Source organism: Elaeis guineensis, chromosome 1 (genome assembly GCF_000442705.2).
Source record: "Elaeis guineensis isolate ETL-2024a chromosome 1, EG11, whole genome shotgun sequence".
NCBI classification, from domain to species: domain Eukaryota; kingdom Viridiplantae; phylum Streptophyta; class Magnoliopsida; order Arecales; family Arecaceae; genus Elaeis; species Elaeis guineensis.
The window spans coordinates 9,315,459-9,342,743 of NC_025993.2; the positions used below are offsets into that span (position 1 = coordinate 9,315,459).

Below are 27,285 nucleotides of genomic sequence, written 5' to 3' on the forward strand. Positions count from 1 at the left end.
CTTTGTTTTTGAGCCAGCATAATAAATAGGATGATACACTACATGGTGTCATGGAGCCTATGCAACCGAATGGCATCACCTATGAGATCAAGCTGTCAATCGAATCACCAGTAGCTATGATTGCATAGTCAGGTCTCGCAAGTTCGATAGAGAGGATCGAACCATTTCTATTGCTCTTGGGTGCCCACAACATAGGCAAAAAATTTTTTTTTTTAAAAATTTAAATTGGACAACTTTATACTCACTATTTCATGAGAAATCCAATACTGCAAGCATTATATGATCATGTATGTAACCAATCACTGCCATTCATTTCTTAAGCCCGGTTCATCAAATGCCCCTCTCAATACACTGTTATAGGGATGAGTGGCCATAATTTTCTGTGTATAATCATCATATAATGTATATAACGTAGGATATAATTTCTCTCCTTTCATCCACGTTTGGCAATAATTTATATGAGTTACACTTATTTTTTTCATACTACGTGGCACAGAAGAGATTTTCTGGGCGTGACATAAGACTTCTATTCCCTTCATCCTTATACCAAATAATCGGTTATCAAACGGTTCGAACGAAGGCCACGAACTAACGCAAATTGAACCGAACAATGCAACATGCACGCACGTGGCACATGTGAAAGGCACCGCGTCCGTCACGAGGAGAACGTTCTGGGTCCGACATCTCATCAGCCGGAAAAATATAGGGAGAAAGAAAACCTACGGTAACGCATACCGAACCGGTGATCCACATCAGAGCTCAGAGCTCCCGGCCTCCGACGGGCGCTGGTTTCCCTGTCGATACTTCGGCGCCAAACTATAAACCCTAGTTTCTGGATTTCTGTCATCGGGGACGAGAGGAGGAGCGGCGGACGCCATGGAGGGCTCGGGGGAGCTCCAGTGCGTGGGGAAGATGGAGATCGCGAAGCCCAAGCTCGTCAGCTTCCTCTGCGGCACCCTCCCAGTCCCCACCGACTCCACGTTCTCCCTATTCCAGTCCTCCTCCGCCCTCGTCCCCTCTCCACACACGTACGCTCTCTCTCTCTCTCTCTCTCTCTCTCTCTCTCTCTCTCTCTCTCTCTCTCTATCTATCTTTATCTCTGAGTTTTGGGGTCTAATTGCTCTCTGTAATTGATTTAGGATTGGAGCTCCGAGGTACCAGATGCTGCCAGCGGAGACCGATCTCAATACGCTGCCTCTGCTCTCCAACTTTCCGGAGAAGGTGTTTCCATCCGGCGCCAAGAGCAGTGGAGGTGCCCTTTTCTAGCCTTCTTTTAGGTGTTTCTTTTAATTAGTATTTTGAGAAAATTTATGAATTTAAATTGGATCTGTTGATTGATTGATGGTAGTGTAACAATGATTTTAACTTTTAAAATCATGTTGGCGTTAAAGTGATAGCTGTATGCTTAGTACTTGGGACTAAAGTCGGGTAATGTCATTGTGTTTTCTTCTTGTCATGTTGAATGATTCCCCCGTATCAGTTGATTGTTGAAGTTGAATTTCCAAAAGAATTGAAGAAGAAGGGAAGGAGACATGGGATGTTTGTGATGTGGATGCGTTGTCAGAGTTGATAGGAATTTGTTAATACTGGTATTGGCAACAAGAGGATTGCTTTTTTTTTTTTATCTAAATAAAATTTTTCACCTCTTTGGTCCCCATAATTTGGGGGTGAAGACCGTGCTATGTGTGAAGCCTGTCTTACAATTTGTTTGGACAATTGTAAGTAAGTCATATATTTTTGATACTATGAATCGTTTTTCTTAGGTCCAGAAATTTGAACCGTCTTATAAGTATTGATGAGACTTTCTGCTGATGCTCAAAATAAGATGTCATGCTGTATCTAAGTTAGCATGTACGTAATTTGTAAACAGTAGTGTTGATCCATGAGAACTGGATAGAATGCTAAATCAGGGTCATGGAAGCAATCTTTGAGGATAAGGGTGCAGATGGATTAAGATGTGGATCTACAGCTCCACTCAAATTTGATCCCCAAGAGATAACTCAACATGGATGATCTTTTTTGCTATTCAGGATTTTTTATACGAAACAGTGGAGGTCGACTACGAGAAAATCTAACATCAATGGAGGTTGTTGGTTGAAAAAAAGCTAGATTCTTTTGAGGGGTTATGCAACTTACATGCCTTCATGAGCTTTGCTTGGTTTCTTGAAAAAAAGGAAAAAAGAGAGGAGAAAGGTCAATTACATTTCCTTTTTTTGGTATTTTTGGGAAAATTATAGAAAAATATTTGTGAGAAATTATTTAAGATGTGTGAGCCATCCATATCCACTTGTCTTCTTTATTTTTCACAAAATTTCCAACTGAAAGTAGGAGAAAATGGTGCCTTTTCGTTCTCTCTCTCTCTCTCTCTCTCTCTCTCTCTCTCTCTCTCTCTCTCTCTATCTCAAATTTTCTTCATTGCCAAACACCAAAAAGAAGATTCCACTAAGTTCCTTAGCAATCAAATAGAGCTCAAGGGAAGAATATATAATACAACAATAAAACTTGTAATGTTAGGTGATAAAGTAAGTCAAGCAAGCAAAAGTAATAGAGAGGGTCGAGTGGGGCAAAGATGAGAATGATAAGGTGGGTATGTATGAAATTATGAAAATTATACAGTCATGTGAGCTCAACAAGAGCTACACCAATTGTGAGCAAGGCGGTGGAGAAGTTATGAGATTCCATGGGCATAAGCAGCAAAGATTTATGGGATTCCTTGTAAAGAATATGCATAGAATGAAAACCTAGACTATGTGAATAAAAGTTTTGAGAAGGATTTGGAGAAGATGGTGGTGGATAAAAGTTATGAGAAGGATTTGGGGAAGATGGTGCTCATACCGTGTGGAGCTTTTCATTCAAACAGATAGCGGTGATTGGTGAAAGATTATGTAAGCTAATGCTGAGTAGTTGGCATCACTTGCTGATTACATCCATGGATATAAAGTTATACTGGTTATATATAACTTAAGGCATGAATGCAACCTTATCAGGATGGGAGTTTTAGAATTGGGTTGCTGTCCTTATTGTATAATAATCTTGTCTATCAAATTGTTCTTCCATGCTTTTTTTTAGTTCTGCTATTGCTAGTACATCTGAAACTTGTATTAAATATGGTAGCTGCCCTTGTTGTAGCATTGAGGAGTTGTCTTTAGTGTTGCATAATTTTTCATTATGTATTGACAATATTTGGTGATGTTCTTGGTCACCTTACTCAATTGTTGGTGCCAATGCAACCATTGAATAAGAAATATTCTTGAAAGTATCTGGATCTCTAAACTCTTTGTATATCCACTCTCTTGAACCGACAGCTTATTGATACTTCTATCTTATTATCTATTTAGAGCTTCTAAAATCTCCCTTGAAATGCTGTAGCTTTTCTGATTTTTAATAGAAGAGGCAAGTTCAGAATATCAAACATTTTCTTTCTTGACGCCAGGATCTTTGAATATATATATATATATATATATAGAGAGAGAGAGAGAGAGAGAGAGAGAGAGAGTCTATTGGATTCATATCCTGTCAGGTCAAAACTCTATAATAGGGATCCTTCATCAATGATCCAAGTCGCTAAATGTGATCTACTACTTCAAATCTACTTGCAGACAATAAAGCATATGATTTGGAGACCCCTAACCTATGCATCAAGTAGTTAAAAATTGGATAGCCTAAATAAAATTGAATTAGATGTATTTTTTGATCACTTGATTCATAGGCTAGGGATTTTCAAATCATATGATTTTTTGTGTGCAAGCAGTTTAGAGGTAGTAGATCACATCCAACGATTTGGATCATCGATGTATGATCTTGATTGTCCAGTTTTGACCTGATCGGATATGAACCCAAATTCGGTCGATCTTACCCAAGTTTGCCCCTCTCTTTCTCTCTCTCTCTACACACACACACACACACACATATGTAATGTGTGTGCATATATATATGCACACACATTACATGTGTGTGTGTGTGTGTGATCAAATAGAAATGAGGTACTGTTGTTTGGGTCATCATGCTCAAGATGCACATCTTGGCATCACATTTGTTTATAGCTGGATATTTAGATGTTTAAGTTGTCATACACAAGTTGTGCACGCTTTATATGCTCTTGTGTGTTTTTACATACCTAAATATAAAAATACAACTCCATGGTTCCTATTCTTTGCAACACACGCACGTGTGCACGCACATGCACACACACACTCTTCTATGTCTGGTGTAGCCTTGTCAGTCATGATTAGATTTTCTTCCGTTTCCTCAGAATTTCATTGGGAAAGCAGTCCTATTACTCAAAATTTGTCTCGGAAATGTGAAGCGCTTGCTGTATCTGGCCTGACTGAATATGGGGATGAAATAGATGTGGTTGCTCCAACTGACATTTTGAAGCAGATTTTTAAAATACCTTACTCCAAGGCCCAATTATCCATTGCTGTTCATCGCATTGGGGATACCCTCATTCTTAATACGGGGTATGCTGTTAAATAATTGCAATTTTTGCTTTAATGCTTTGGATGATTCTTAATGTCTTGAATTTTTGCCAAGGATAGCCCTGATGTTGAAGAAGGAGAAAAGCTGTACAGAAGGCAGAATAACCAATCTAAAGGTTCGGATCCTTCAATCTTCTTGAACTTTGCCATGCACTCAGTGAGAGCAGAAGCTTGTGATTGCCCTCCTAGTCACCAACCATCATCCGAGAAGCAGTCAAGTTCCACTATCTTACAAGGACATTTTGGACATATGGAGGGTCCTTTTGTATCTGCTGCAAATTCCCATGCTAAGTCTCAATTTTTTGATCAAAATGCCAGTGGCAGGCGGAAGTCTTCGCAAGGGAATCAAGACAAATTCTTTTGGAGCACCAAGCAGAACAAACAAAAAGGTAAAAGGCCAGATCCTATCAAGAAGACTTCACAAGTTGGTGAAAAGCCTAGATGCCCGATGCAAGAGTCAGATAAGTTCAGGAGAGTGGGAAATAATGGTTTTCTGAGGGTTTTGTTTTGGCAATTTCACAACTTCCGGATGCTTTTAGGCAGTGACTTGCTTTTATTCAGCAATGAGAAATATGTTGCAGTGAGCCTGCACCTCTGGGATGTCTCGAGACAGGTAAGGTGCAACATACTGAATGTTTTAGCTGGATTTCACAGGGCTGTGTCATTCAGTAGTTTGTTTTGACAGGTCACTCCATTGACATGGCTTGAAGCCTGGCTTGACAATGTCATGGCCAGCGTGCCTGAGTTAGCTATCTGTTACCATCAAAATGGTGTTGTTCAAGGTTATGAGCTTTTGAAAACGGATGATATATTCCTCCTTAAGGGCATATCTGAAGATGGTACACCTGCATTTCATCCTCAAGTTGTCCAACAAAATGGGCTTTCAGTTTTGAGGTTTCTTCAGGATAACTGCAAACAAGATCCTGGTGCATACTGGGTATGGACACCTAAAGTTTTTGGATATTGAAAATCTAATCTCCTAACTCTTTATTTCCTCCCTCCCAACCCCATTCCTCCCACCTCTTCATTATATTTAAAAATTTGCCTCATTTGTTTGGTTGTATTATGGTAGCAGCCCCATGATTATGTGTCCAAATTTACTTTTGCAGTTGTATAAAGGTGCAGGAGAGGATGTAATACAGCTGTTTGATCTATCTGTCATACCTAAAAACCATTCAACTGATGATCAAGAAAAAAGCTGTAGTTCTTTGCCATCCTTAATGAATAAAGGGAGAAGGGATTCTTTATTTTCTCTAGGGATTCTTCTCTACCGTATAGCTCACAGGTTGTCACTTTCCAAGGTACCAAAGCAGAAACTTTTATGTTGTTCTTGATGCGACACTGATTAGCTGATCTCTGGCTTGGAACTTTATGTTTTGTTGTTTTTGCTGCAGGCACCTGATAATAGAGCCAAGTGTGCAAAGTTTTTCAAAAAATGTTTGGACTTCCTTAGTGAGCAGGATCATCCAGTACGCTGGTTTCCTTGCATTATTTTGGAACTTCTTTTGTAGTTTTTTCATTATTGATTCTTGTAATTCAATTTACATATTTATAAAGTATCTATGCTAATAATGTAATTTGTAATATGTTAGGTTGTTCGTGCATATGCTCATGAACAGTTTGCTAGACTCATTCTGAAATGTTATGAGGAACTGGAGTTACCATCAGAATCTTTTCTTCTAGAATCTGAAGTTACAGTTACTGACCTGGACGATGAATCCTCAGAATTCTGTCTGGAAATGTTTGGATCAGGGATCCGAGAAAAGGAAAATTGTTCATCTCATGCTGCAGAAGATGCTACCTCAATCAAAGCTGGGACTAGTCTAGATAGTTTGGAGTCAGAGGAATCAGGGACGTCAAAGTTGGGAACAGAATCATGTCTAGGTCAAAACATTTCTCAATCTGCAACAGACGGAACCGGAGAACTTGCAGAAAGCATGGCTGGTTCTAGAACAGATGATAAGCTTGATATGTGTCAGATTGCAACTTCCCCTCATTTAGTTAGCACAGTTTCTGATCCAATCTCCTCTAAGTTGGCTGCAATACACCATGTCTCACAAGCTATCAAGTCACTCAGACGGAAGCGCCAGCTGCAGAATGCTCAGGAGGGTTTTATTGATCATGGAAACAAAATTCATGAAAGATTTTCCTCTGTCAACTTCTCTTTATGTGCATGTGGTGATTCTGACTGTGTTGAAGTTTGCGATATCCGGGAATGGCTTCCAAAATCAAAGATGGATAATAAGATGTGGAAACTTGTTCTTTTGCTGGGAGAGTCATATTTGGCTCTCGGCGAAGCTTATAAGGAGGATGGACAATTGCATCGAGCTCTCAAGGTTGTAGAATTAGCATGTTTGGTTTATGGGTCAATGCCTCAACATCTTGAAGATGCTCAGTTTATTTCATCTATGGCCAGTAGCTCATTATGTCAGGTGAAGTTTAGAGATGGTAAAGAGAAGACAAATTTGGTTATAGATGGTGCAAAAGATTTGGATCCAGAGTTCTTAGAAGATGGATATGCTGCTGATCAGTTGTCTCCTATTTACCTGTTCTGGTCGAAGGCATGGACACTTGTTGGAGATGTATTTGTGGAGTATCATAGAACAAGGGGTAAAGAAATCCCAGTACAAGCAGCAAGAAAAACATCAGGAAATGAACTGCGAATGTCAAATGAAGTTGTAAAGGAGGTAAAACGTCTTAAGAAAAAGTTGGGACAGTACAAGAAAAACTGCAGCAGTTGTTCTTTGATTAACTGTAGTTGTCAGACTGATAGAGCAAACAGTGGTAATAGTGCAAGCAGTAGCAGTGGAGGTTCTCCCTCATCTTATGGCAGAAAACAGAGCAGAAAATCAATGATAAGAAATTCTACAACTTCACCCTTTGCTCAAATTCAAGATGGTAATACTTCATACCAAACAGAAAGTGCACATTTTTCTGAAGGTGAGCCGTTGCAGAATAATAATGACAGTGATATGTTTGTTAACCCAGAAAATGCATGTAAGCTCAAAGAAAGCTATAAATCTGCTGATGTTCCAGTTAGTGATAATGTCATGGAAGTTTGCACCGCAGGTTCTGGAGCAGTTGGTTTTGAACCAAGTTCAGAAGATGCATCTGAGGTGAGAAATGGAGGTATTTTTAAGTTTCTTGAAGGTCCTAAATATGGAGATGTTGAGTACAATCTGACTGCTGCTATAGGTTGTTATGATGCAGCAAGGAATGCAATGAATGGATTTCCTATTGGTTTAGGAGAACTTCATTCTGTTTTGAAGAAAAAGGGATGGGTTTGCAATGAACTAGGCCGACATAGACTTGAGAACAGAAACTTGTTCAGTGCGGAAAATGCATTTTCAGATGCTATACAAGCATTTAAAGAAGTTTCAGACCATACCAATATAATACTGATTAACTGTAACTTAGGCCATGGCAGAAGAGCATTGGCTGAAGAACTGGTATCAAAGATGGATGAGTTTAAGAAGTATGATCTCCTTCAAAATGCATATAAGCAAGCCATGAAGTCTGCTAAGTTTGAATACTTTGATTCACTGAAGTACTATGGGGCTGCAAAAACAGAACTGACTTCTCTTGGTGATGAGGCTGATAGCATGTTGTGTAACGAAGTATGTACACAATATGCTCACACATATCTAAGGCTTGGAATGCTTTTGGCAAGAGAAGGCATTTCAGCTGAGGGCTACAATGATGAGTTTCCTAATGATGGTAGAACCAAGGAGCATAGGAAGCATGAGTTGTCAGCAAGTGATGCTTTTAGGGAGGCTTTGTCTACATATGAATCTCTTGGTGAGTCCCGCAAACAGGAGGCTGCTTTTGCTTATTTCCAACTTGCTTGCTACCACAGAGATTTGTGTTTGAAGTTCTTGGATTTGGACCACAAACATGTCAAGCATTCTAAATATGACAACAGATACCGTCAAAAAGCCAAATGGTATGCTTCTTTAACAGAAAAGAACTGGCAAAAGTCCATAGATGTCTATGGTCCAAAGACACATCCTGTAATGTATATGAATATCCTTCTGGAGCAGTCAGCCCTTTCTTTCAGCCTCTCAAATTCATTTCATTCAAACACGGTATGTTTCTCTGAACTTTTTTTTTTTTTTTTTGTTACCTTTATTGTCAGTGCAGCAAAATATATAACTGTAATTTGCTTGGTTCATAGAGCCTTGGTTCTGAAATACTTGTCATGTACATGTTTGGTAATATGTATCCTTTCAGTTTCTATGAGCTTGTGATGTATCATCTTGCGTTTTGTTCTCACAAATGTGCTTGTATTGTTTTCTTGTTGAAGTTGTCAGATAAAGATTTTGGCAGATTAAACTTGGTTCCTCCACATTCATATGCTTGTTTAGGAATTATAATTGACCATACTTGGGTGTATATATTCTGCTATTTGTGTTCCTTTCAATGTGAAAACATTCATGTGCTTGTGTGCACGCTAACCTGTATGAGTGTAGTAGGGTAACAATACCTTTATATTTCTGTACTTCCATTTTAGGTCTTAGAAAATAGGATACAGCTAAGGAAAATCAGTAAACTGAAGATGAAGATCAAAGGAGACTTATTATTGATGCTTTTGAGCTTCCACAATCTGTTCATTTCCACAAGTGCTTGGTTGCTACTTGCAAGGTAGCTGATTCGGGTAGTTCCTATGGTGATTACATGCAACTAATGCTAAAATATGGCAGCATGGGCCCTTGATCCTCCAAATCTGGGAATGCCTTCAGCTTGTTTACATGAGACAAAATATATGGGATAATAAATGAGCCATAATATTTGAAGAGTAAGTGGTTGCTAATGGAGTGTGTTCACCATTGCAAAAGGTGAATTCTAAAATTGGCTTGTACTGGCTTGGGCTGTTGTTTTGTCAAACTTGTGCTATGAACTTTGAAGTGCTACACCAACCCCTATATCCAACATTCTCTAATCAGTCATGTGCCTTGGTTTGGGTGTGACTCCAAATATCTTGAGTGTGAGCCACACTGCCTAGCTGATTGCCCAAGGACAGGAGCAAAGGTTAATGTTGTTTCATGGACTAGTTACATTTATGTGATTGCAACATGAACTTGGAGCTTAAAATGAGCAAATTTGATGATGCCCTGCTTGATAAAGTATGTGATTTTTTATTTTGAAGGGAATCTAAAGATGAAGGAAAAAATTCACTGGAGGTAGCAGAGACAGTTTTGCTCTATAAAGCTGATGATCAGGGTCAAAAACCTGGATGACCGTGCATGCTGGTTTTTCTTACCTGGAAAATCTGAGTTGTTTATGGACAAAATTGATGGCTCAAAAACATGACAACTTTGCAGGGCTATTGGATTTTATGGGGATATGAGTTCCAGGATATAGGAATTTAAGTGTGCTTGTTAACAAAAAATACCTTGTTAGTGAATATGCATACTATGAGATGTATCTGCTTAGCTATCTAGGACTTTTTCAAACTTGGAGATGTGGAATGACAGCATTTTTTCCTTGAATGATCTGGTCTTATCTGGATGCTGGGAAATAGACACTTGATGTGGTGAAACTGAATCTGAAAAGAAAATAAGGAAAATTTACACTCGATGTTAAATACTCCAAATGCACTAATTTTAAGATGACCCTATAGATAGATTATTGCGATGCTGTTTTTCAATGTGAATCATATAAATTAAGTTTGGTCATGCAGATATAGATTTATATGTTAGAATTCTATATATTCATGTTGCTTTTTAAATAGATTTTTGTTGTGTATGCAAATCCATGTGCCAGAGTCCAAGTCTGACATTTTGCATGCAACTCTGACTTTAATTTGTTTTGCCTGGGTCTATACCAGTACGACGTGGTTTTTTTTGGCAAATCTTACAGTAAGCAGATCCTTTTTCCATGTACAACATGCCTTGGCAATACATTGTAATTAGTGTTTAACTAGTTATCACAGTTTTTTTGAATTTTTTTTTATTAAACAAGTCTCATAAAGTTAAAAGCCTTCTCCTGCTGCAGATGTTGGAAGCTGCACTACTCCACCTGCTGGAAGGTCGGCATGTTGTGGAAGCAAATGAAGATTTTTCACACGATAAGGATTTGGAGATCAAAGCTAAATTCTGGAATCAGTTACAGGCACTGCTGAAAAGTATGCTGGCAGCATCACTATCGGGTAGCAAACCTGGAGCCATTGGTCAGGCGGTACCTTGCAATAGAGCTACAGATCCTGGGAAGCTGAAGGAGATGTACCGAATGTCATTGAAATCAAACAGTTTAGGTCAATTGCATGCCTTGCACAAGTTATGGTTCTCTTAGGTAGTATTGGGGAACTGGGTGGGCAATGATATTGAAGGTAAGGTTTCTTGCCTGTCCCAGAAATTGATAGAGTTGTTCTTGATTTCCTCATGATTGTGCCCTTTATGTTGTCCTGATGCTTACGCAATTTTATTTGTCAATAACCCTTTGATTGTCGGAAAAAATATTCATGTTTTCAACTTTTTCTGCAAACCTGCGGTGGAAGCCACCCAGTGATGGGAATCATGCAAGCAAAAGGTCTTTTCAGGGTAAACAGCTGACAACATTGTTGTAGTTGGTCCCACAAGTGCAACATGATATCTTAACAATGTCTCTTTAGTGCAATCAAATGTAGCTGAACCGGCCAAGCCAAGAAGCAAGAGCAGACAACTGTAATTGGCCATTCTCTTTTTGACTCTCTACATATTAGCAAACTTTTGAGGTCTTTGAGATTTTGCACATTTCACCTAGATGAATTGTTGTTAGTTCTCATCATCATTGTAAATATTTCATGTGTGAATTTCATTTTATGCTACTTCATATTCCTTCAGCAAAAGGGCAAATGTTGTAAGATTAGACAAGTTTGAACCTCATAAAGCTTTTCTAAGATGTTCTAACTTGGGCTTGCCGAGGATCATCATTTTTTGTTTTTTGATTTTCAAAAATAAAAATAAAAATTTATATCTTTTTTATTTTAAAAATATATTTATTTTGGTATAATCAATATTTAAAAAAAAAATAATGATAACGGTGATGGGAGTGACGGCAATGGTAAAGATAATATCAGTGATGATGATAAAAAAATATAAATTTTTTATTTTTAAAATATTAAAATTAAAAATTTTTATTTTTTAAAGAAATAATTAAACTGGCTTTAAAAAATAGAAAATAAAAATAATGGTACTCTTTTATCTTGACTATATCTTTAATTTTAAAAAATAAGAAATAAAAATGATACGAAGCAAGTTCCAAATATAAAATGCGGAAAGGAGGAACCGGTTCCCAGAAAAGAAAAATTAATGACATCCACAACGGTTTCATTTAATTTGTTCTTCGCTCCCTTACATGCTTGCCTCATTTATGGTATCCATACCTTTGTACCACCATTTCACTTGTCCGTGATCAATAATCACTAGTGATTCAATTCCAAAAATTCCAAAGGCTATAACATGTTGACTGTACAATAACTTGTACATCAAATCACAGAAAGAAAATTACAATCAAGATCATTCTTCTCACTAATAAAGACCACGGTTAGACCAACTAACGCAACCCAGGCACTACCAATCAGATGACAGACCAAAAGGGGAATATGGCCATGGTAATGCATCGCAAGGACTTTGGCCAAAGACTAACAGAATCAAAGGAGGGAACTATAAGACCTGGCAGTGATGCAAACAAGGATGGCTATAATAAAGGAAGAATCCAAGTAGCTTCTTGAATCATTAAGCACTTGCTTAATCTACAAAACTTTCTATACCACTTTGAGCCAATGAAGGCTGAGGCAGATTTCAGTGACTGATAAGAAGGGGCCTCAAATAATCCAAGGGAAACCAGGTCTCTGTGGCACAGCAGCAATGAGTTCAGCATACAGCAAGCAACCACCCTGGGCCTTCTAGGTGAAGTAGTCTTGCCGCACGACAGTGACGAAATCAGCAGATAACAAATCATCATTCTTGTGCTTTCCTAGTTCTCCATTTCCTTGGATGTGCCAGAATATTTTAGGAGGAAGTGGTGTATACAAATCTGCATATTTGCATAGGCCAGTCACAGGAGCTTGATTATGGTCGTAAAAAACCTTTTAAAGTATGTAAAATTGTACATATCTTTGAAAAATAACAAACAATATAAGCCATTTGGGCATATATCAAGTATAGCCCTCATGATCAATCCGCAAGCGTGATATGTTTTCATACATAATTACACATAAGCATGACCAAACAGCACTAGTTTACATGTGTTTGTAGTAGACTGAGTAAAATTAACCAAATAAGAGACCAACTTGATTATGTCAAATCTATAGATTGTGTTTCCCAATAGAGATCCAAACGGTTGAATGTTACGTATGACTTACAAACCATTTACAAACCAAAGATAATTTATTTTGGAAACCCCTTGCCCGTGCATCAATCCATTTCAAATGGGCAGTTCATGTAACAGATAAGATGAAACTACGTTTTGGTTTGATATAGATTGATTAGAAACATCCAAAAGAACTCATTTGGCTTGCATGTGTTTTACAATGCCTGGATGAAGATTGACGATTTAAATTCTCAACTTATATACTCTATTATGCATTTTTAGAACATTAGCTGTATTTATTGTGTCCATGTTGGGAAAATTTGATGCTTTGGCAATTAGTCTCCCCAAAAAAGATTAACCATAAGTTTAGAGGCATTGGAGGCATAGTAGATCACATTTCAATGTTTGGATTTCCATTTTGGAACACCCATCTTCAAATTTGGCCTTGTACCACACAGGCATGCTTAGTATTAACAAGATTTGAGACAAAAGGATGTTGATCTAAGATATTGCAAAACCATTGCTACTGTCATAAATCCCAAAATGTTCAAAAATCAAATAAGATCAGAAAGAACTGTATGGAAATTCCAATTTTTTAATTCCAAATTAATGCACTTCTAATTTCATATATTCTCATAATAATGGTAGGGAACGACAAATTAGTATTTGATTATGTGACTTCTTAAGAAAGAAAACTCAATTTGGCTTAGCATGCTAAGACAACATATACAAGATAAATCCATGTTAGTCCCCAAAAATTAAGAACATCATGCTGTGTCATCTCATGTTAATTGCTAAATATAAAACTAGACCTTAATGGACTCATATGCACAATACGGTGAACAGAATTTGAAGTCCTTGCATATTGTTTGGAGTGATAGACATTTTCCATATAAATGTACTTTATAGTTTCATTTGTGGAAATCCTTATTATATAAGGAAATGGGCATCACATAAAATGGATTTTTTAATTGATAAAATTTTTTATATCTACCCCCCACAAAAAAAAAAAAAAGTGCTGATTTATTTTTACAAGTTATGGTTTCTACACAGTGAGCTTTAAGGCTTTAGGAGGTGCTTTACAAGTAGATGTGCATTCCCTACACCTGCAAATTAGTAGCTACTCGAACAAGAATCCCATAGTTCAGAAATAGGTAAGGAGCTAAAATCTCAGTTAACAACGGGGAATAACATGAGGTTCCAACTTCCAAGGCATACTATCTTGCAACTTACTGTAGCATGCCAATAAACAACAGTACGTATATACCTGCAGAGGAAGGTGGGTCTGGTTCTCTTGTAGAATGTAATACAGTTGTTCCTGAAAGCACTGTAATAATCCCACAAATTTCTGAAGCTATTTTGCTAGCACTCTGTCCAGACCAATCCTACATGGTTTGCAAAGCAGATTAATGCTTGTTAACCAGAAAAATAAGCCATAGTGTATAAAATTTACAGTTTTTATACCTTGAACATAATGGCACTTGCAAATATAGTGAGAGTTGTGAACATGGCATAGTAGATGGGTGAAACAACTGCAGTGTTGAAAGTATCCAATGCCTGAATGAATGACAATAAATATGTAGCATTTATAAATCTGCGTTTTGAATCTTTTGATCTCAGAAGAGTCAAGTAAAAACCAAAAAATGACAAAGCATTGTCTTAATTAACTCTCTTTGACATCATTATCTTGTTCAGTAAGCAATGAAATGATCATATCAGAGAGAAAAAAAATAATATCCAATAATCAATGACATAAATTTTCTCCAGCATTCAGAAATAGGCATATTCTCCTGCACTCAGAAATAGGCATATGAAACCTCCATGCATAGGTGGTGGATTAGATTTACTATTTTCAAAGATAATCTATGCTTCCAAACAAATTCAGGCAAAAAGTCCAAGGTGCATCAGACATAAGTGTGTGCACGTGCACGCACGTGCGCATGTACATACACATGCGTATGTTCATGCATGCATGTGCTGGAGGGGGAAAAACTCATGTTAATGTTTCATAATTTAGTTTATGCACATTGGGAGGTGCCCAATATATATATATATATGTGTGTGTGTGTGTGTGTGTGTGTGTGTGTGTGCATACGTATGTGTGTGTGTGTGTATGTATATGTATATATATTCTTTAGGATCAACTTCATGAATACCAATCTCTATTTGTTCTAGTATAAGCAACACCTCTTATCATGCAAATCAGATGCTCACAAATTTGATGCACATGTAAATATGTCTATGTCTTTCCAGTTTCTGCAGTTACAATCCTTCCACATAAATACAAGGCACTCTTTATCACCAGGCTTCTGTAGCCTTCATTGCAAATATCATCTCAATCTGATTTGCAACAAAATTTCCGAGGCAAACAAAATTATAAGAGGTTGAAGACGCATATGATGTTGAAGGCAAACATATGCAAGATTATGATGTCAAAGGCAAACATATGCAAGATTATGATGTTGAAGATGCATGATGAAATAGAAATAATTAAGTATAACATTGGAAATTTAGGAGTTGAGGTGAAATTAACTCGAATGAGATGACCATTTACTGCAAAAATTATAAGAGGTCTGACAACGAGTGGGTTAAGATCTTAAGGAAGGTCCTATAAAGATGATAGGAAGAACCAAGATCACCTGAAAATTGGTTGGGGGAGATTTTGTATGTTTTCTTAGACTAAAGAATTAGCTTTGTGCAGATTGTGCGCAAATAGGAGCTTTCTAGTTATGGTATTTCTTTTGAATTGCAACTTAAGCAAACAGCACAATTAACACTCTTACTATGGTTTCCAAGGTTCCGACAGTGTCCAAGCAAATCACAAGGTACAATAGGGGGTTGTGGTGCTGCTATTTGACGTTTTGTATGATAATCCATAGTCAGTCCACACCGAACTGCATTGTTGATGACCAAAATCTTGGCTCATCATTGTGAGTGATGTTAAAATCAACTCAATGTTTGCAAACTACCTTAATGAAGAAAGAGTATGATATTGCAGTTATGTGCTGATAAGCTAACAAAAGCATAAGCACCCATTAGAAACTGCAATTACTGATTCAGACCTCACCTTGTTCAAGTAAATTAACTGAATAATGATGCAGGTGATTGCAACCATAGTAAACACCCATGTCTGAAAATAACCAGCCTGGTTGATGCCTTCAATTGTAAGCTTAATGGCAATTCCTATGGCCTTTATACTCATCACCTAACCAACAATAAACATGCATGAAGATCACACACTTCAGCAATCACACAACCACGGCATACGAAATATTCAAACAGAACTGAAAGCTGACAACAATTACCGTCAAAGATCCAATAGTGGAACATATGCCCAAGTACACCATTATGTTTGTCTGCCCATACCGCGGAGAGCAATGCAACATCAGAACCAGCGACACCGCCGCTACCGAAGCTGCATACAAAAGAAAGGCTGGAGGAAGCACAAAAATAATTCCAAACCATGCGTCAGAGACAACAGACATCAACAAAACAAGGAAAACCCTAATGACAAGAATCATAAAAATTGTACCTGGCTGAGTTGCCAGATCCCAAATCTGCTCCACGGAGCTTGGGGTCTTCTCCTCTGGGGCATGAAGCACGATCACCGTGGACCCCGCGATACAAAGCACACAGCCCAACACACCCATCCTCTGGAGCTTCTCCTTGAGAATGAAATGAGCCAAAACAGCACTGCCCAATCGATTTCCCCAATCAAAGCTCATCTCAAGAGAACAAATAAAAATCCAGAATGGAACTACAAGCCAAATAAGGCGTCCAGTGTTCCTCTAAATTTTCTCATTCCCTACCTCACTATGATGCTCAAAGCCCCTAACGGCGTCACCAGAACCGCGGGGGCAAACATATAGGCCACAAAATTGGAAATTTCTCCAACAATCACTGCCAAGATACAAGCTCTCTGAGTTTTCTGATGAGAATCCGCCAAAAAAATGTTTTAATTAGATGGAATTGAAGAGAATAGAACTTACTGGTGATCATTCCCACCCACCAGAGCGGCTCCAGGAGATACCCGTACCCACCTACGCCTTAAGAATCGAACGGAAAGGAAGCTCTTTGCCTCAGCATGGTGATCGAGATGATATGAAGGTTAGGGTAAGGATTCAGGAGAGGAAACGTACCGGCGCGGGCACCGGCGGCACCGGCGCGCTTGAGGCCCTTCTTCTTGAAGATGAAGCTGGCGCCGATGAAGGCGCTGGAGGCGACGGCGAGGATGAGGCCCTTGAGGTTGTCGGCAAATAGGGCGGCGGAGGAGGAGGACCCGGCCGGCGGCAGGCCGCCGTTGGTCGGAGAGCGGTCCATCGGTGGGGCGGCGGACGGCAGTTCATCTAGAAGCCCCGCCAGGTGGATCTCATCGAGCGCGAAGGGCGGGTGGGAGCGCCCAACAGAATATTTATTAGTAATCGAAAATACAAAAAGAACCCAGAAGGGTGTTGACTGGAGATCCGAAGACAGACAGATCACACAGAGAGAGATGGAGAACAGTTGTTGGTAGAATTATTTTTTTGTTAGAGAGAACATGATATGTAACCCTAGGGAGAAAGATAATACTAATATATATATGGAAGACCTTTTTTCTTATTTTATCATTTTATATTATGTTAATATATGGTTTAAGATAATGGAAAAAAAAATTGAATTTCTAGTATGTTACTTTTATTATTATGTAAGCAAAAAAAAAAAAAGAAAAATATAGATCAGCTTGCAAGTCTATGGTGCCTCGAGTAAGTTAGAAGACATTTGATTACCAGTGAAAAAAATTGTTTTTCATCAAATTTAATGAAATAAGTAAATTTTGATTAAATAAATAGTAAGCATAGCCTTTTTCTGAAGGTGTTTAATTTTATTTTAAAGAGATATTTATTTATTAATAGATTATTAATTCTTTGTAATACTTAATTAGGGGCTTAGTTTGGGCATCCTAACTGCCAGTCCAAAAGTTGCACGCGGACAGCACGTCCCACGGTGTTGGGATTGCAGCGGGTGGCCCCGCCGGGGTTTGGTGTCTACCGAAGTCACCGTCTCACCTGTAACGGATCTTGTAGTACCTTTCCGCGTTCAAAACGCTTTTTTTTTTTCTTTTGGAAGCCGGACGCTGCGATGGAAGGGTGGTGTTGTGGCTGACGAGGACTGGGAAGTGGGAGGTGTCGGGGAAAAAAAAGAACCACCAGATGGATAGTACAAAGAAAATTAATGGAGAAAGCGGTGGGGATCCGAAACCTCAAGCGGGATTAGATGTCGCCCAATTGCTATCAATCAATGCGGACCACCTCCGTAGATCTAGAAGGCATCAGAAGAAAGATTCAAAAGCTCTTGAATTGACTCCAGTGGAACAGTAGGATGCTCAAGTCTGAGAGAATTTTTTTGATGGGAAGTAACGAGGAAGTGGAGGTAGAGTGAATTGTTGTAATGCTGGCATTGGGATGCTTTAAGGATTAATTGAACGATTACTTCCATGGACTTGGACTTGTCTTCTAGAGCTGTATCCTAATAAATTTGAAGTTGTCTTGCAGCAACTTGCTGGCATGGCGTAACAATCCTGTAGCTATTTCATACATAATAAAACTATCAGGACCTCATCCGCATTTGGATGGAAGGGTTGAGCTTTTCTCCAACATAAGAAGATTGTGCTCAGCTTGGATTGATTACCGAGTTCATAGGTCGTCGGATCAAGTTGAGCGACTTTGACTCTAGAGATCGGCTACTTCTGATTTGTTTGTCCCGACTTTCTGATTCGCTTAAGGGTCCTAATCAGAATATCCTGGAGGATCTTTGAGTGCACCTGATATGTCACATGTATCACGAGTTGGACGAATTTGATTGCAGTACATCATCTTGGTCATCTATTGGCGGATCGCACCTTATTAGACCAATTACAAATTTTCATTGAGAAATAGAAATGTTTCACATTGGCTGATTATTTTTACTGATAAAATTTTTGAGCAAGGATGCAAAATAGCCAAGATTAGTACAAGGATGTCAAAAATTTTAGTAGAGGTGCTTATGACCTGGCTAAGTGGAAAAAGATAAAAGGTTTGACATCTCATACCTATCCATTTGCATCCTATTTCTACACTAGCATATTGACTGAACGGTAAGCAGGGTAAAGGAGCTTGTGTTGCAATATTTTCCTTTAAAAATAATTTGTTCTGTGATTCTTTGCCCTAGAGGTTTTTCCCTTTTTTTTCATGCAAAATCAAACACAGACACCTTGCCTAGGGAGAGAATGGAGACAATCATCTAGCCCAAATTTGCAATACTTTTGAAGTTGAGATCCTTTTCAACCCTTGACATAACAATTACATAGAGGATGAATTCTATGCGTATTGAGTTGTAGAAATATAAGTGTCCAATGAGTTAGGATACAATGCAATTAAGATTCATGTTTGATGCATGACTATTAGCATGCAGGTGTGCCGACAATCTTACCGGTATCATTCATTAAATATAAGTCAAAGATCCCATCCCATTCCAGTGAAAGTTCATATCAAATCTAATAGGACGCATTCTTTCAGTTTAATACGTGGAAGATCTGTGGCTAATGAGAGAGGAGTGCGGTAGGTGGCTAAAATAAAAGCAAAATAAATGATCACTCATCAGCAATTAACTTAGCAGCCTATCAATTGTTTCCAAGTATTCAGTTGTAAGGTATTCATTTTTGGACTTCAGACACAAGGATAAGGAAGCCATTTCATTTGAAAAGACCTCAACAATTTGATTTGAATACAGGCCAATTTTGTGGGGACCCATGCTGTTGAATAAATCCATCAATCCCCTTTCCAGAAATATTTTGTGAATGCAAAATCTCTCAGAAACTACTAACCTTTTAGTTGTAGGCATCAAACTGACCAATTGGCTTTGTTGACCCATGAATGTTGCAGAGAAATCAAAAGAATACACCAACGTAGTCTTGAGATCTGTCTTGCTACTTTGAGGGCCCTAGTGCACAATCTAATCTGATCATATAAATCCAAAAGCAGTTCAGTTATATACTTGTGCAATGAAAACTTTATCTTCAATATGTCTAAATTTTTGTGTGAACATATATCATTTTTGTCATGTCCTCACCCATCGCCTAGGCCGGCATGTCATAGATGGCCACACATGCCATAGGATTTAGCCTATAGGATAAGCAAGGCCTATCTAAATTACTTAATGTATAAATATACATCTCATCAAAGCAGGCAATGATAGAAGATAGAGCACCTAGAAAATTTCAATTGAGTAGATTATTTTCCTCCAAAGTTATACAACAAATGCTTTCAATAGAAACTTTACTCACAGAACGACAGTCTGGTATTCAATCTCTCGTAGTCACAAGCAAGATTGCCCTTTATTACTATATATCTTTTTATTTTATATTCTAATTTTTTTTGAGACAATTAAATTGTTCCGTCAACATAACTTAAAGTATATAGATCGCATTGGGGCCTAGATTTCTCTCATATATTTTATACGGATGATTGTATTTTATTTACTCATACTACCAATAGAGATGCTGTCTGCTTAGCTGCACTCATTGATGTTTATTCTCATCATTCTGGTCAAGTGATGAATTATGATAAGTTCCATATTATTTTTAGCCCTACCACACCTACCAGGGTCTCATATACTTACGCTGCTACCAGTTCAAGATAAAAGGTCTGCTAGGAAGTACCTGGGGGTTCCTTGATCTCATCAACCTGTTCTTACATCGGAAGTTAAGGTGACTAATAAGATTGCCACTTGGAAGTGGAAGTATTTGTCCCTCGTAGGTCGAGTTACATTACTTCAATCTATATTATCTTTCATACCTCTCCATGTTATCATCTGTTCTTGTTCCTTTGTTTATGACTTATGAGCTAGAGAGGGAATTAAAAAGGCTTTTCTTTAGGATCACCCTAGTGATCAAAGGGGTTTTTATCTATTGGCATGAGATCAAGCATGTTAATTTGCCTAAAGATCAAGGTCGCTTAAGATTACTTTCTTTGGTACAGCACAGGCATGATTGTTTTTGTAAATTAGCTATCAGATTATTTTGGATCCTCTTTCTCTATGGGCCCAGTTAGTTCATGCCAAATATCATTTTCCTAGCTCCTGTGTGCAGTATCAAAAACTTAGCATTGTTCTATCATTTGGGGGAAGATATGTGCTATTGGACCGGCGGTGCAGTTTCAATTTTAATGGTTTATTGATTCTGGTGAATCTATTAATGTTTTTACTGACCCTTGGATTTCTACTCTTCCTCTCATTGCACCGTCTACTTATGTTAACATTGATGCACAATGGCTTAATATGTCGGTGGCACAACTTATTTCTTCTTCAAGAACATGGCAGTTTGATCAGTTACAATCCTTATTTTCCACTAATATGATGACATAGATCCAATCTATACCTAGTACTACCGGTATCTGGTCTGATAAGCTTGTCAGGGGGTCAATTAACCTATCTTATATATCATGCAAAGAGGTAGCTCGATTGGCCTTAGCACAACAAAGATTTGCTCCATGTTTTTATGTGCTTGGATTTGGAAGCTACCTCTCTCACCCAGGGCAAAAACCTTTCGGGGGCACCTTGTTATTCTTCCCTTCCGACAACAGACTTGTGATCTTTGTCCAGGCAAGTTGAAGATTGTAATCATGTTATAATTGGTTGTTCTTTTGCTCATGACTACTGGCAGCAATTGTGCTACATGTACCATGTAGCTTTCTTTCCCATTGCTTCGCCGAAATTGTTTTCTTATATGTCTACTTCCTGAGTAGAGCAAGGAAAGAGACTACTTGTGGTATATGTTGCATGGCTAATGTGGTAGGCTCATTGTGAAAAGGCATCTAATCAAGCACAAATCACTCACTGTAGATTGTTTGCAAGGCATATGTTTTATGTGCCAATATGTCCCCTGCTAATGTATCTACAAATGTGCCATGCAGGTGCTGGGATAATTCTTCTTCAACCTTCCACTTTGTAACTTTTTCTTCCTTAGTGTCTTAGCTACCTCCTTCCTTTGGCACACTCAAGGTAAATTTTGATATATCTATGCTAACTAATAAGTCGCAGCTAGATATGTGATAGGGGATCATAATTCTAGGGTCATGCAAGCAGGAGGCGAACTTTTATTATCATCATCTATTCCTTTTACGGAACTTTTATTATCGAGTGGCAGATTACCCAGCTTGGAAGGCTCTTCTTAGTGATTTTAATTGGAATTCAAAGGATGTTATCGATCTATAATGTCTCCAACTTCTTCAAGCAGATGCTTATTGTATTGGTTTTAGGCGGCATCATTAATCCTTATGGTATTGTATTACATTCTTATCTAGTTGCTTCATTGATACTTGTCCTTCCATGTGGTTATTATTTCGTTCAGCTATTGTATCTCGGCAGGTTAGTCTGCAGATACATTTGGGGGCATACCTTGTTTCCACCAAGTTTTTGGCACCATGCTCTATTACTACATGTTCTCAGCCAATGCCAGGCTACCAGTATTGCCATTGCTAGCATGACATTGTGGATAATGGTTGTCACCTTTGTTTACTGTTATGGCTCATATGTTAGCTTAAACTTCTCCTTGAAATATGGTCCTCTGCTCATGTTAATTATGGAGCACAGGAATATCCTATTTATACTATCTACTGTGCATGTCATCTCTTCAATCCCCCATATGTCTGCCTGTATGTTCCATACTTCTTGTGTTTTGACAGCATCTATTTTAGTGTTGTTTCTTTTGGGGGATGTCTTGGACTGATATGCTGCTAAGTTGTCTTTGGAACTGTCTGTCACATTTCTGCTACACAATTTGTCAGGGTTGCTGTTGGCTGCTGGTTCCTGTTTGCAGGGGCCTGTTCAATGTTACTCCTGCTCTTTTCTCATCAACTCAGCATGATATGTTGCTTATATTTTCATACAAGTTTTTTACTTATTATCCAACAGAATGGTGGTTGCTGTTATATATATTTTTTTTATTTTTATATGGCGGATAACTCATTCAAGTCCAGTATGAATATATCCTAAAAATTTAGAGTATAAGATGTCGCAAAAAGGGACCAAAATAGCCCTCATGTCTGTCCACAATACCTCTCTAGAGTACTCGGCAACAAAGTGAACCAACCTACCGCACTATTCACCCATGGTAGATATGCCTGATGATCGAGACAGTGCAACTCTGAAGGAGTCTCAAAATATCACGAAGCAGCAAGTGCAGTTGTGGACCTAGCCTGCATCCAAGCCATTACTGTGGCCGAATCACCCTCAATGATAAGATGATCTGCATCCAGGTCAGCACCACATGAGCAATGCCAGTTCAGGCTACTCACAGCTCGACACCCAAGACGTTAGGGTCCAAGAGATGACCACCACCTGCAGCGATCAACCTTAAGTCTGATCTCTGAATCATGAATACTACACCCCCACTGCTACACCTCACATTACCATCGAAACTGATCTTGAGAAACCTTAGGGGTTGGAGCTTTCAAGAGATAAAAACCTGATGGGTCGCAATAGGAGTAGAGAGAGAGACCTAAGAATCTATGGTCAGCAAGGTCAAATCAATTAATGAAGGGTGGGCAATCTCAGCAGCTTGACTCAAAGCCATCTCAAAGATAAACCTCATAAGTAGCCTCCTAGACTCAAAGATAATATTGTTCTTGATCAATCAGATGTGGTAAGCAATGTAAGCAATTCTGATGCTCGATAGTCTAGATGTCTTACTGCCAGTACTACTCCATAAAGCTCCAAGGAAAGACTGAATCGGAAACTCTGATTGAACCAACCCCAAGAAGATCTCAAATAGCCGCCAAATCTGCTTGGCCCTCAGACACGCTAAAAGGACATGATCCAGAGTCTCGTCCTCACACCCACAAAAAGGATAAATAGGTATGAGGTCCATACCTCTATCCCTCAATATAGACCTGATTGGACCAAAAGGCGGCCCTAGGCCACCTTCCACACAAACAAGCTCACCACCTTCCACATAAATAGGCTCACCCTCGAATGCATCCCTAGTCTCCAAATTCACACCCCATCCAAATGTCTGGCCAACTCTCTCCTATACAGATAGCAGAGATCTCTAGTTAGTGCCCTTAGACTACATGAGGATCTCCACACTCTCATGTCATGGTCCCTATATATAGGTACTACCTTAGCCAAGACTCACTCAACCAACTACTCTCTAAAGAAGTCAAAAACCACCACCATACTCCGACCCCTCCAGTCCAGACGAAGCAAGTCATAGATCCGCAAGAGCTCTATAGCCTCCATGCTGACAAAAGTCGGCCCTTGGCTCAGTGGAAGATTAGCAAGCCACGGATCTTGCATGAGGTGTGCAGTCTGGTCATCCCCCACCAGCCATTTGATCTAGGCAATCACTACCGGGCCATAGGTGCATATCTCTCTCCATATGAATAAGCTAGGCCGGGCAGTTGGAATCTGTAATACCCTAAACCAATTTTACTCAGCTCATTTTGAATAGGACCCAACAAGGCCCTTGCACAGATTTTAAAGCATTAAAAAAAGGGAAGAAACAACAGGAAGAAGACTCCTGACGGGAGTCCTCTTCTCTGATGAAAGGGAGTTTGAATCAAACTCTAGGGCTCCTCTATAAGAGGAGACCCTCATTCCAACCCTCCCTTTGAAACACCCACCGTTGATCTCTCCCTTTCTCTCACCATCTTTCTCTCTCTATTGGTTTCGAATTGATTTTCATTATGCCCGACGAAATCATAGCTTAAACCACCAAAGATAAGGTAAGATCCTCTTGATCTTTTGAATACTCTTCTTCCCCATACTCCACGACCATAGAATTAGGAATTCCGATCGGCTATTGTCGGATTTTGGTCGGAAAGTGAAGGGCCTAGGTCGGTTTCAATTTTTCCTATTTTGTTCTGAGTTTCCTCATGCTTTCCATGACTTTTTCGGCCCCGCTTGTCACCGGACCGGTAACCGTGGTTTCGCTGGCAATAGGCACATCACCGACGATAGTTGTCATCGGCTTGGAGCTCCTCTGATCAGGGACTAGAAGGGGATGAGAAATCCCCTGTTCTATTTAAACGAAGGAAAAAGAAGAAGAAGGAAGAAAGAGAAAAAGAAAAAGAAAAGAAAGAAGAAGAAGAAAAGAAAAGAAAAAAAAAGAGAGAGAAAGAAAGAAAAGAAAAAAAAATAAAGAAATAGACTCTCTCTCTCCTATCCTCTCTCTCTTTCCTCTCTTTCTCTCTCTAGTTTCTCTCTCTAAAATTTTCTCTCTCTAGATTATTTTTCTCTCCTAAGATTTTCTAAAATTATGAAAAGAGTGATGATAAGTTTGAATGATTCTAGTGAAAGCATCCTGATCCGTGGTCGTCGAGCAGTATGCCAACACTTTGATCGGACCATGAACCACTAGATTTGATCATCCATGATTTTATTTTGAATCATCTGTATACTGATTTAACCAGGACTTGATTAGATTATTTTGATTGGACCAATCGTGATGTTGGACTATATCATCTGATCAATTTAGATTGTACCTCATGAATTCTCTATCCTCTGATTTTCTCTCTCTACTTGATTTATGAACTCAATGAAGGAATCTCGACCCTATTACTTTGAAATCTAATTTGATCCAAGCCAAACTCTGGACCATTTATGTCCTAATTAGATTTTGATCAGATGAAATTAAATGATCGGATCAATCTGGACTATAGGATGCGAGTATCCATCAATTCTATCTTTCTTAATTATTCATGTCTTTTCTAATTATTGGACTTAATCCTATATAGGGTTATAGATGTTTGATCATGGAATACCGTGATATGAACTATGAATCAAAGATTTTGAAAAGAAACTTCTAGAATATGTGGATTTGTTGGAATGCGTATGAAGTAAATAATGCTTCACTTTTTCTAGATTTATCGATAAATTATAATATATTTTTCTGACATGATTTGTAGAATGATGTATGAATTGGATGAATGATATTTTATTATAAAAAATATCTTATTTTGATATGTTATGATGAAGTATGATTGGATATATTGATTTCATTATATATTATATGTTGGTGCAAAAATCCGCTTGCGCCGGAGAAGCTGGAGTCGGAGAAGTCGCGGTTACCGCTGGGACCTACAAAAGAAGTCTAAACCGGAGGTGGGGTTGCTCCGACAAGACCCTCCGACGCTCAAGTCAGTTCTCTGCCTCAACAAGAATGGAGTGCTCGAACGAAGAATTTAGCAGAGTTTTTAGATGAAAGATTAGAGCTTATAGAATAACGTATCTGGGGTCCCCCTTTTTATAGGCGGAGGGGGCAGTAGCCTGATAGCGATGTCTGTAACCATCTGGCAGCGGGCTACCCTGGGGCAGGCGGAGTTTGCTGCGAAGAGTAGTGGAGTGGACCCGTGGCTATCACCGGGGTGTGCCACGTGGAGTTTGCTGCGGGGAGTGGGGCGGCGTATGTTGTCACGATTCGCCAGCAGATGGGAGAATCGCGCGGTATCCATCGCAGGAAGTGAAGCAGGATCGTGGCCGTTATTGTGGCCTGCCAGGGAGTAGTGGAGCTGCGCGGGACCCGTCGTAGGGAGTGGAGTAGTGCTGTGACCGTTACTGCGGCCTGTCAGTGAGTGATGGAGCTGCGTAGAGTCCGCCGCAGGGAGTGGAGCAGTGTTGTCTGTTACTGTGGCCTGCCAGGGGGTCCAGACTTATCGGTCGAAGTTCGGTTGGAGTCGGTAGCGAGGTCCGATATCCGTAGGAGTTTGGGCGAGGTCTTCAGTCGGAATAGAAGACGGAGTCTGGTTTCCGTAGGAGTCCGGACGAAGTCTACTTGCAGCAAAAGTTAAAGGACGAAGTTCGGCTCCCGTAGGAGTCCGGACGGAGTCTTCCTGCAATTAAAGTCAAAGGCGAAGTCCGGCTCCCGTAGGAGTCCGGACAAGGCTTACTGGCAGCTGATGTTGAGGACGGAGCCCGGCTCCTGTAGGAGTCCGGGCGGAGTCTACTTGCGGTTGAAGTTGTCGGCGGAGTCCGGCTCCCGTAGGAGTCCGGACGAAGTCTGTCTGCAGCCGTTGGAGTTGAGGACGAAGTCCGGCTCCCGTAGGAGTCTGGACGGAGTCTTCCTGCAATTAAAGTTAAAGGCGAAGTCCGACCCCCGTAGGAGTCCGGACAAGGCTTACCGGCAGCTGATGTTGAGGACGGAGCCCGGCTCCCGTAGGAGTCCGGGCGGAGTCTACTTGCGGTTGAAGTTGTTGGCAGAGTCCGGCTCCCGTAGGAGTCCGGACGAAGTCTGTCTGCAGTCGTTGGAGTCGAGGACGAAGCCCGGCTCCCGTAGGAGTCCGGGCGGAGTCTTCCTGCAATTAAAGTTAAAGGCGGAGTCCGGCTCCCGTAGGAGTCCGGACAAGGCTTACCGGCAGCTGATGTTGAGGACGGAGCCCGGCTCCCGTAGGAGTCCGGGCGGAGTCTACTTGAGCAGATTCTGCTGAGACTTCGGCTGTGGGTATTTTATACCCAACATTATATTAATTGATTTTGATACCACATAATTATATGTTTCTTATCA

The 27,285-nt window shown here is 39.5% G+C and overlaps 2 protein-coding genes across 5 annotated transcripts; one reads left to right on the plus strand and one right to left on the minus strand.

The window, feature by feature from the left end:
• The first annotated feature begins 716 nt into the window (after positions 1 to 716).
• On the plus strand, positions 717 to 11,365 carry LOC105036676 (uncharacterized). 3 transcript variants are annotated; one of them, XM_073249120.1, is made up of 10 exons: positions 717 to 1,028; positions 1,140 to 1,252; positions 4,253 to 4,460; positions 4,539 to 5,091; positions 5,164 to 5,415; positions 5,588 to 5,779; positions 5,873 to 5,947; positions 6,071 to 8,563; positions 10,473 to 10,806; positions 10,975 to 11,365. In XM_073249120.1, the coding sequence occupies exons 1-9, from the start codon at positions 877 to 879 to the stop codon at positions 10,767 to 10,769; spliced, it is 4,335 nt and encodes a 1,444-aa protein (XP_073105221.1). In that variant the 5' UTR covers positions 717 to 876; the 3' UTR covers positions 10,770 to 10,806; positions 10,975 to 11,365. The 3 variants fall into 3 exon arrangements, with proteins under 3 accessions (XP_073105221.1, XP_073105265.1, XP_073105197.1); XM_073249164.1 differs by having other exon boundaries at positions 10,983 to 11,365; XM_073249096.1 differs by having other exon boundaries at positions 10,473 to 11,365.
• A 502-nt stretch (positions 11,366 to 11,867) lies between these two features.
• On the minus strand, positions 11,868 to 17,280 carry LOC105036650 (probable magnesium transporter NIPA6). Of its 2 annotated transcripts, XM_010912404.3 has the most exons (9): positions 16,910 to 17,280; positions 16,760 to 16,816; positions 16,580 to 16,670; positions 16,303 to 16,463; positions 16,076 to 16,203; positions 15,838 to 15,975; positions 14,235 to 14,327; positions 14,038 to 14,155; positions 11,868 to 12,494 (listed from the first exon to the last, which is right to left on the minus strand). In XM_010912404.3, the coding sequence occupies exons 1-9, from the start codon at positions 17,088 to 17,090 to the stop codon at positions 12,364 to 12,366; spliced, it is 1,098 nt and encodes a 365-aa protein (XP_010910706.3). In that variant the 5' UTR covers positions 17,091 to 17,280; the 3' UTR covers positions 11,868 to 12,363. The 2 variants fall into 2 exon arrangements, with proteins under 2 accessions (XP_010910706.3, XP_073105324.1); XM_073249223.1 differs by lacking the exon at positions 14,235 to 14,327 and having other exon boundaries at positions 12,137 to 12,494; positions 16,910 to 17,223.
• Positions 17,281 to 27,285: the final 10,005 nt, after the last annotated feature.

What these genes read in the sequence shown, in the direction of transcription:
- LOC105036676 (XM_073249096.1), top strand. Translation starts at nt 877, where the DNA reads ATGGAGGGCTCGGGGGAGCTCCAGTGCGTGGGGAAGATGGAGATCGCG. An exon ending in ACAGGTTGTCACTTTCCAAG is followed by an intron (nt 5,780 to 5,872) that starts GTACCAAAGCAG and finishes TTTTTGCTGCAG; the next exon opens with GCACCTGATAATAGAGCCAA. An exon ending in ATTCATTTCATTCAAACACG is followed by an intron (nt 8,564 to 10,472) that starts GTATGTTTCTCT and finishes CTCCTGCTGCAG; the next exon opens with ATGTTGGAAGCTGCACTACT.
- LOC105036650 (XM_010912404.3), bottom strand. Translation starts at nt 17,090, where the DNA reads ATGGACCGCTCTCCGACCAACGGCGGCCTGCCGCCGGCCGGGTCCTCC. An exon ending in GGATCTGGCAACTCAGCCAG is followed by an intron (nt 16,204 to 16,302) that starts GTACAATTTTTA and finishes TGCTTCCTCCAG; the next exon opens with CCTTTCTTTTGTATGCAGCT. An exon ending in CAAGTGCCATTATGTTCAAG is followed by an intron (nt 14,156 to 14,234) that starts GTATAAAAACTG and finishes CAAACCATGTAG; the next exon opens with GATTGGTCTGGACAGAGTGC.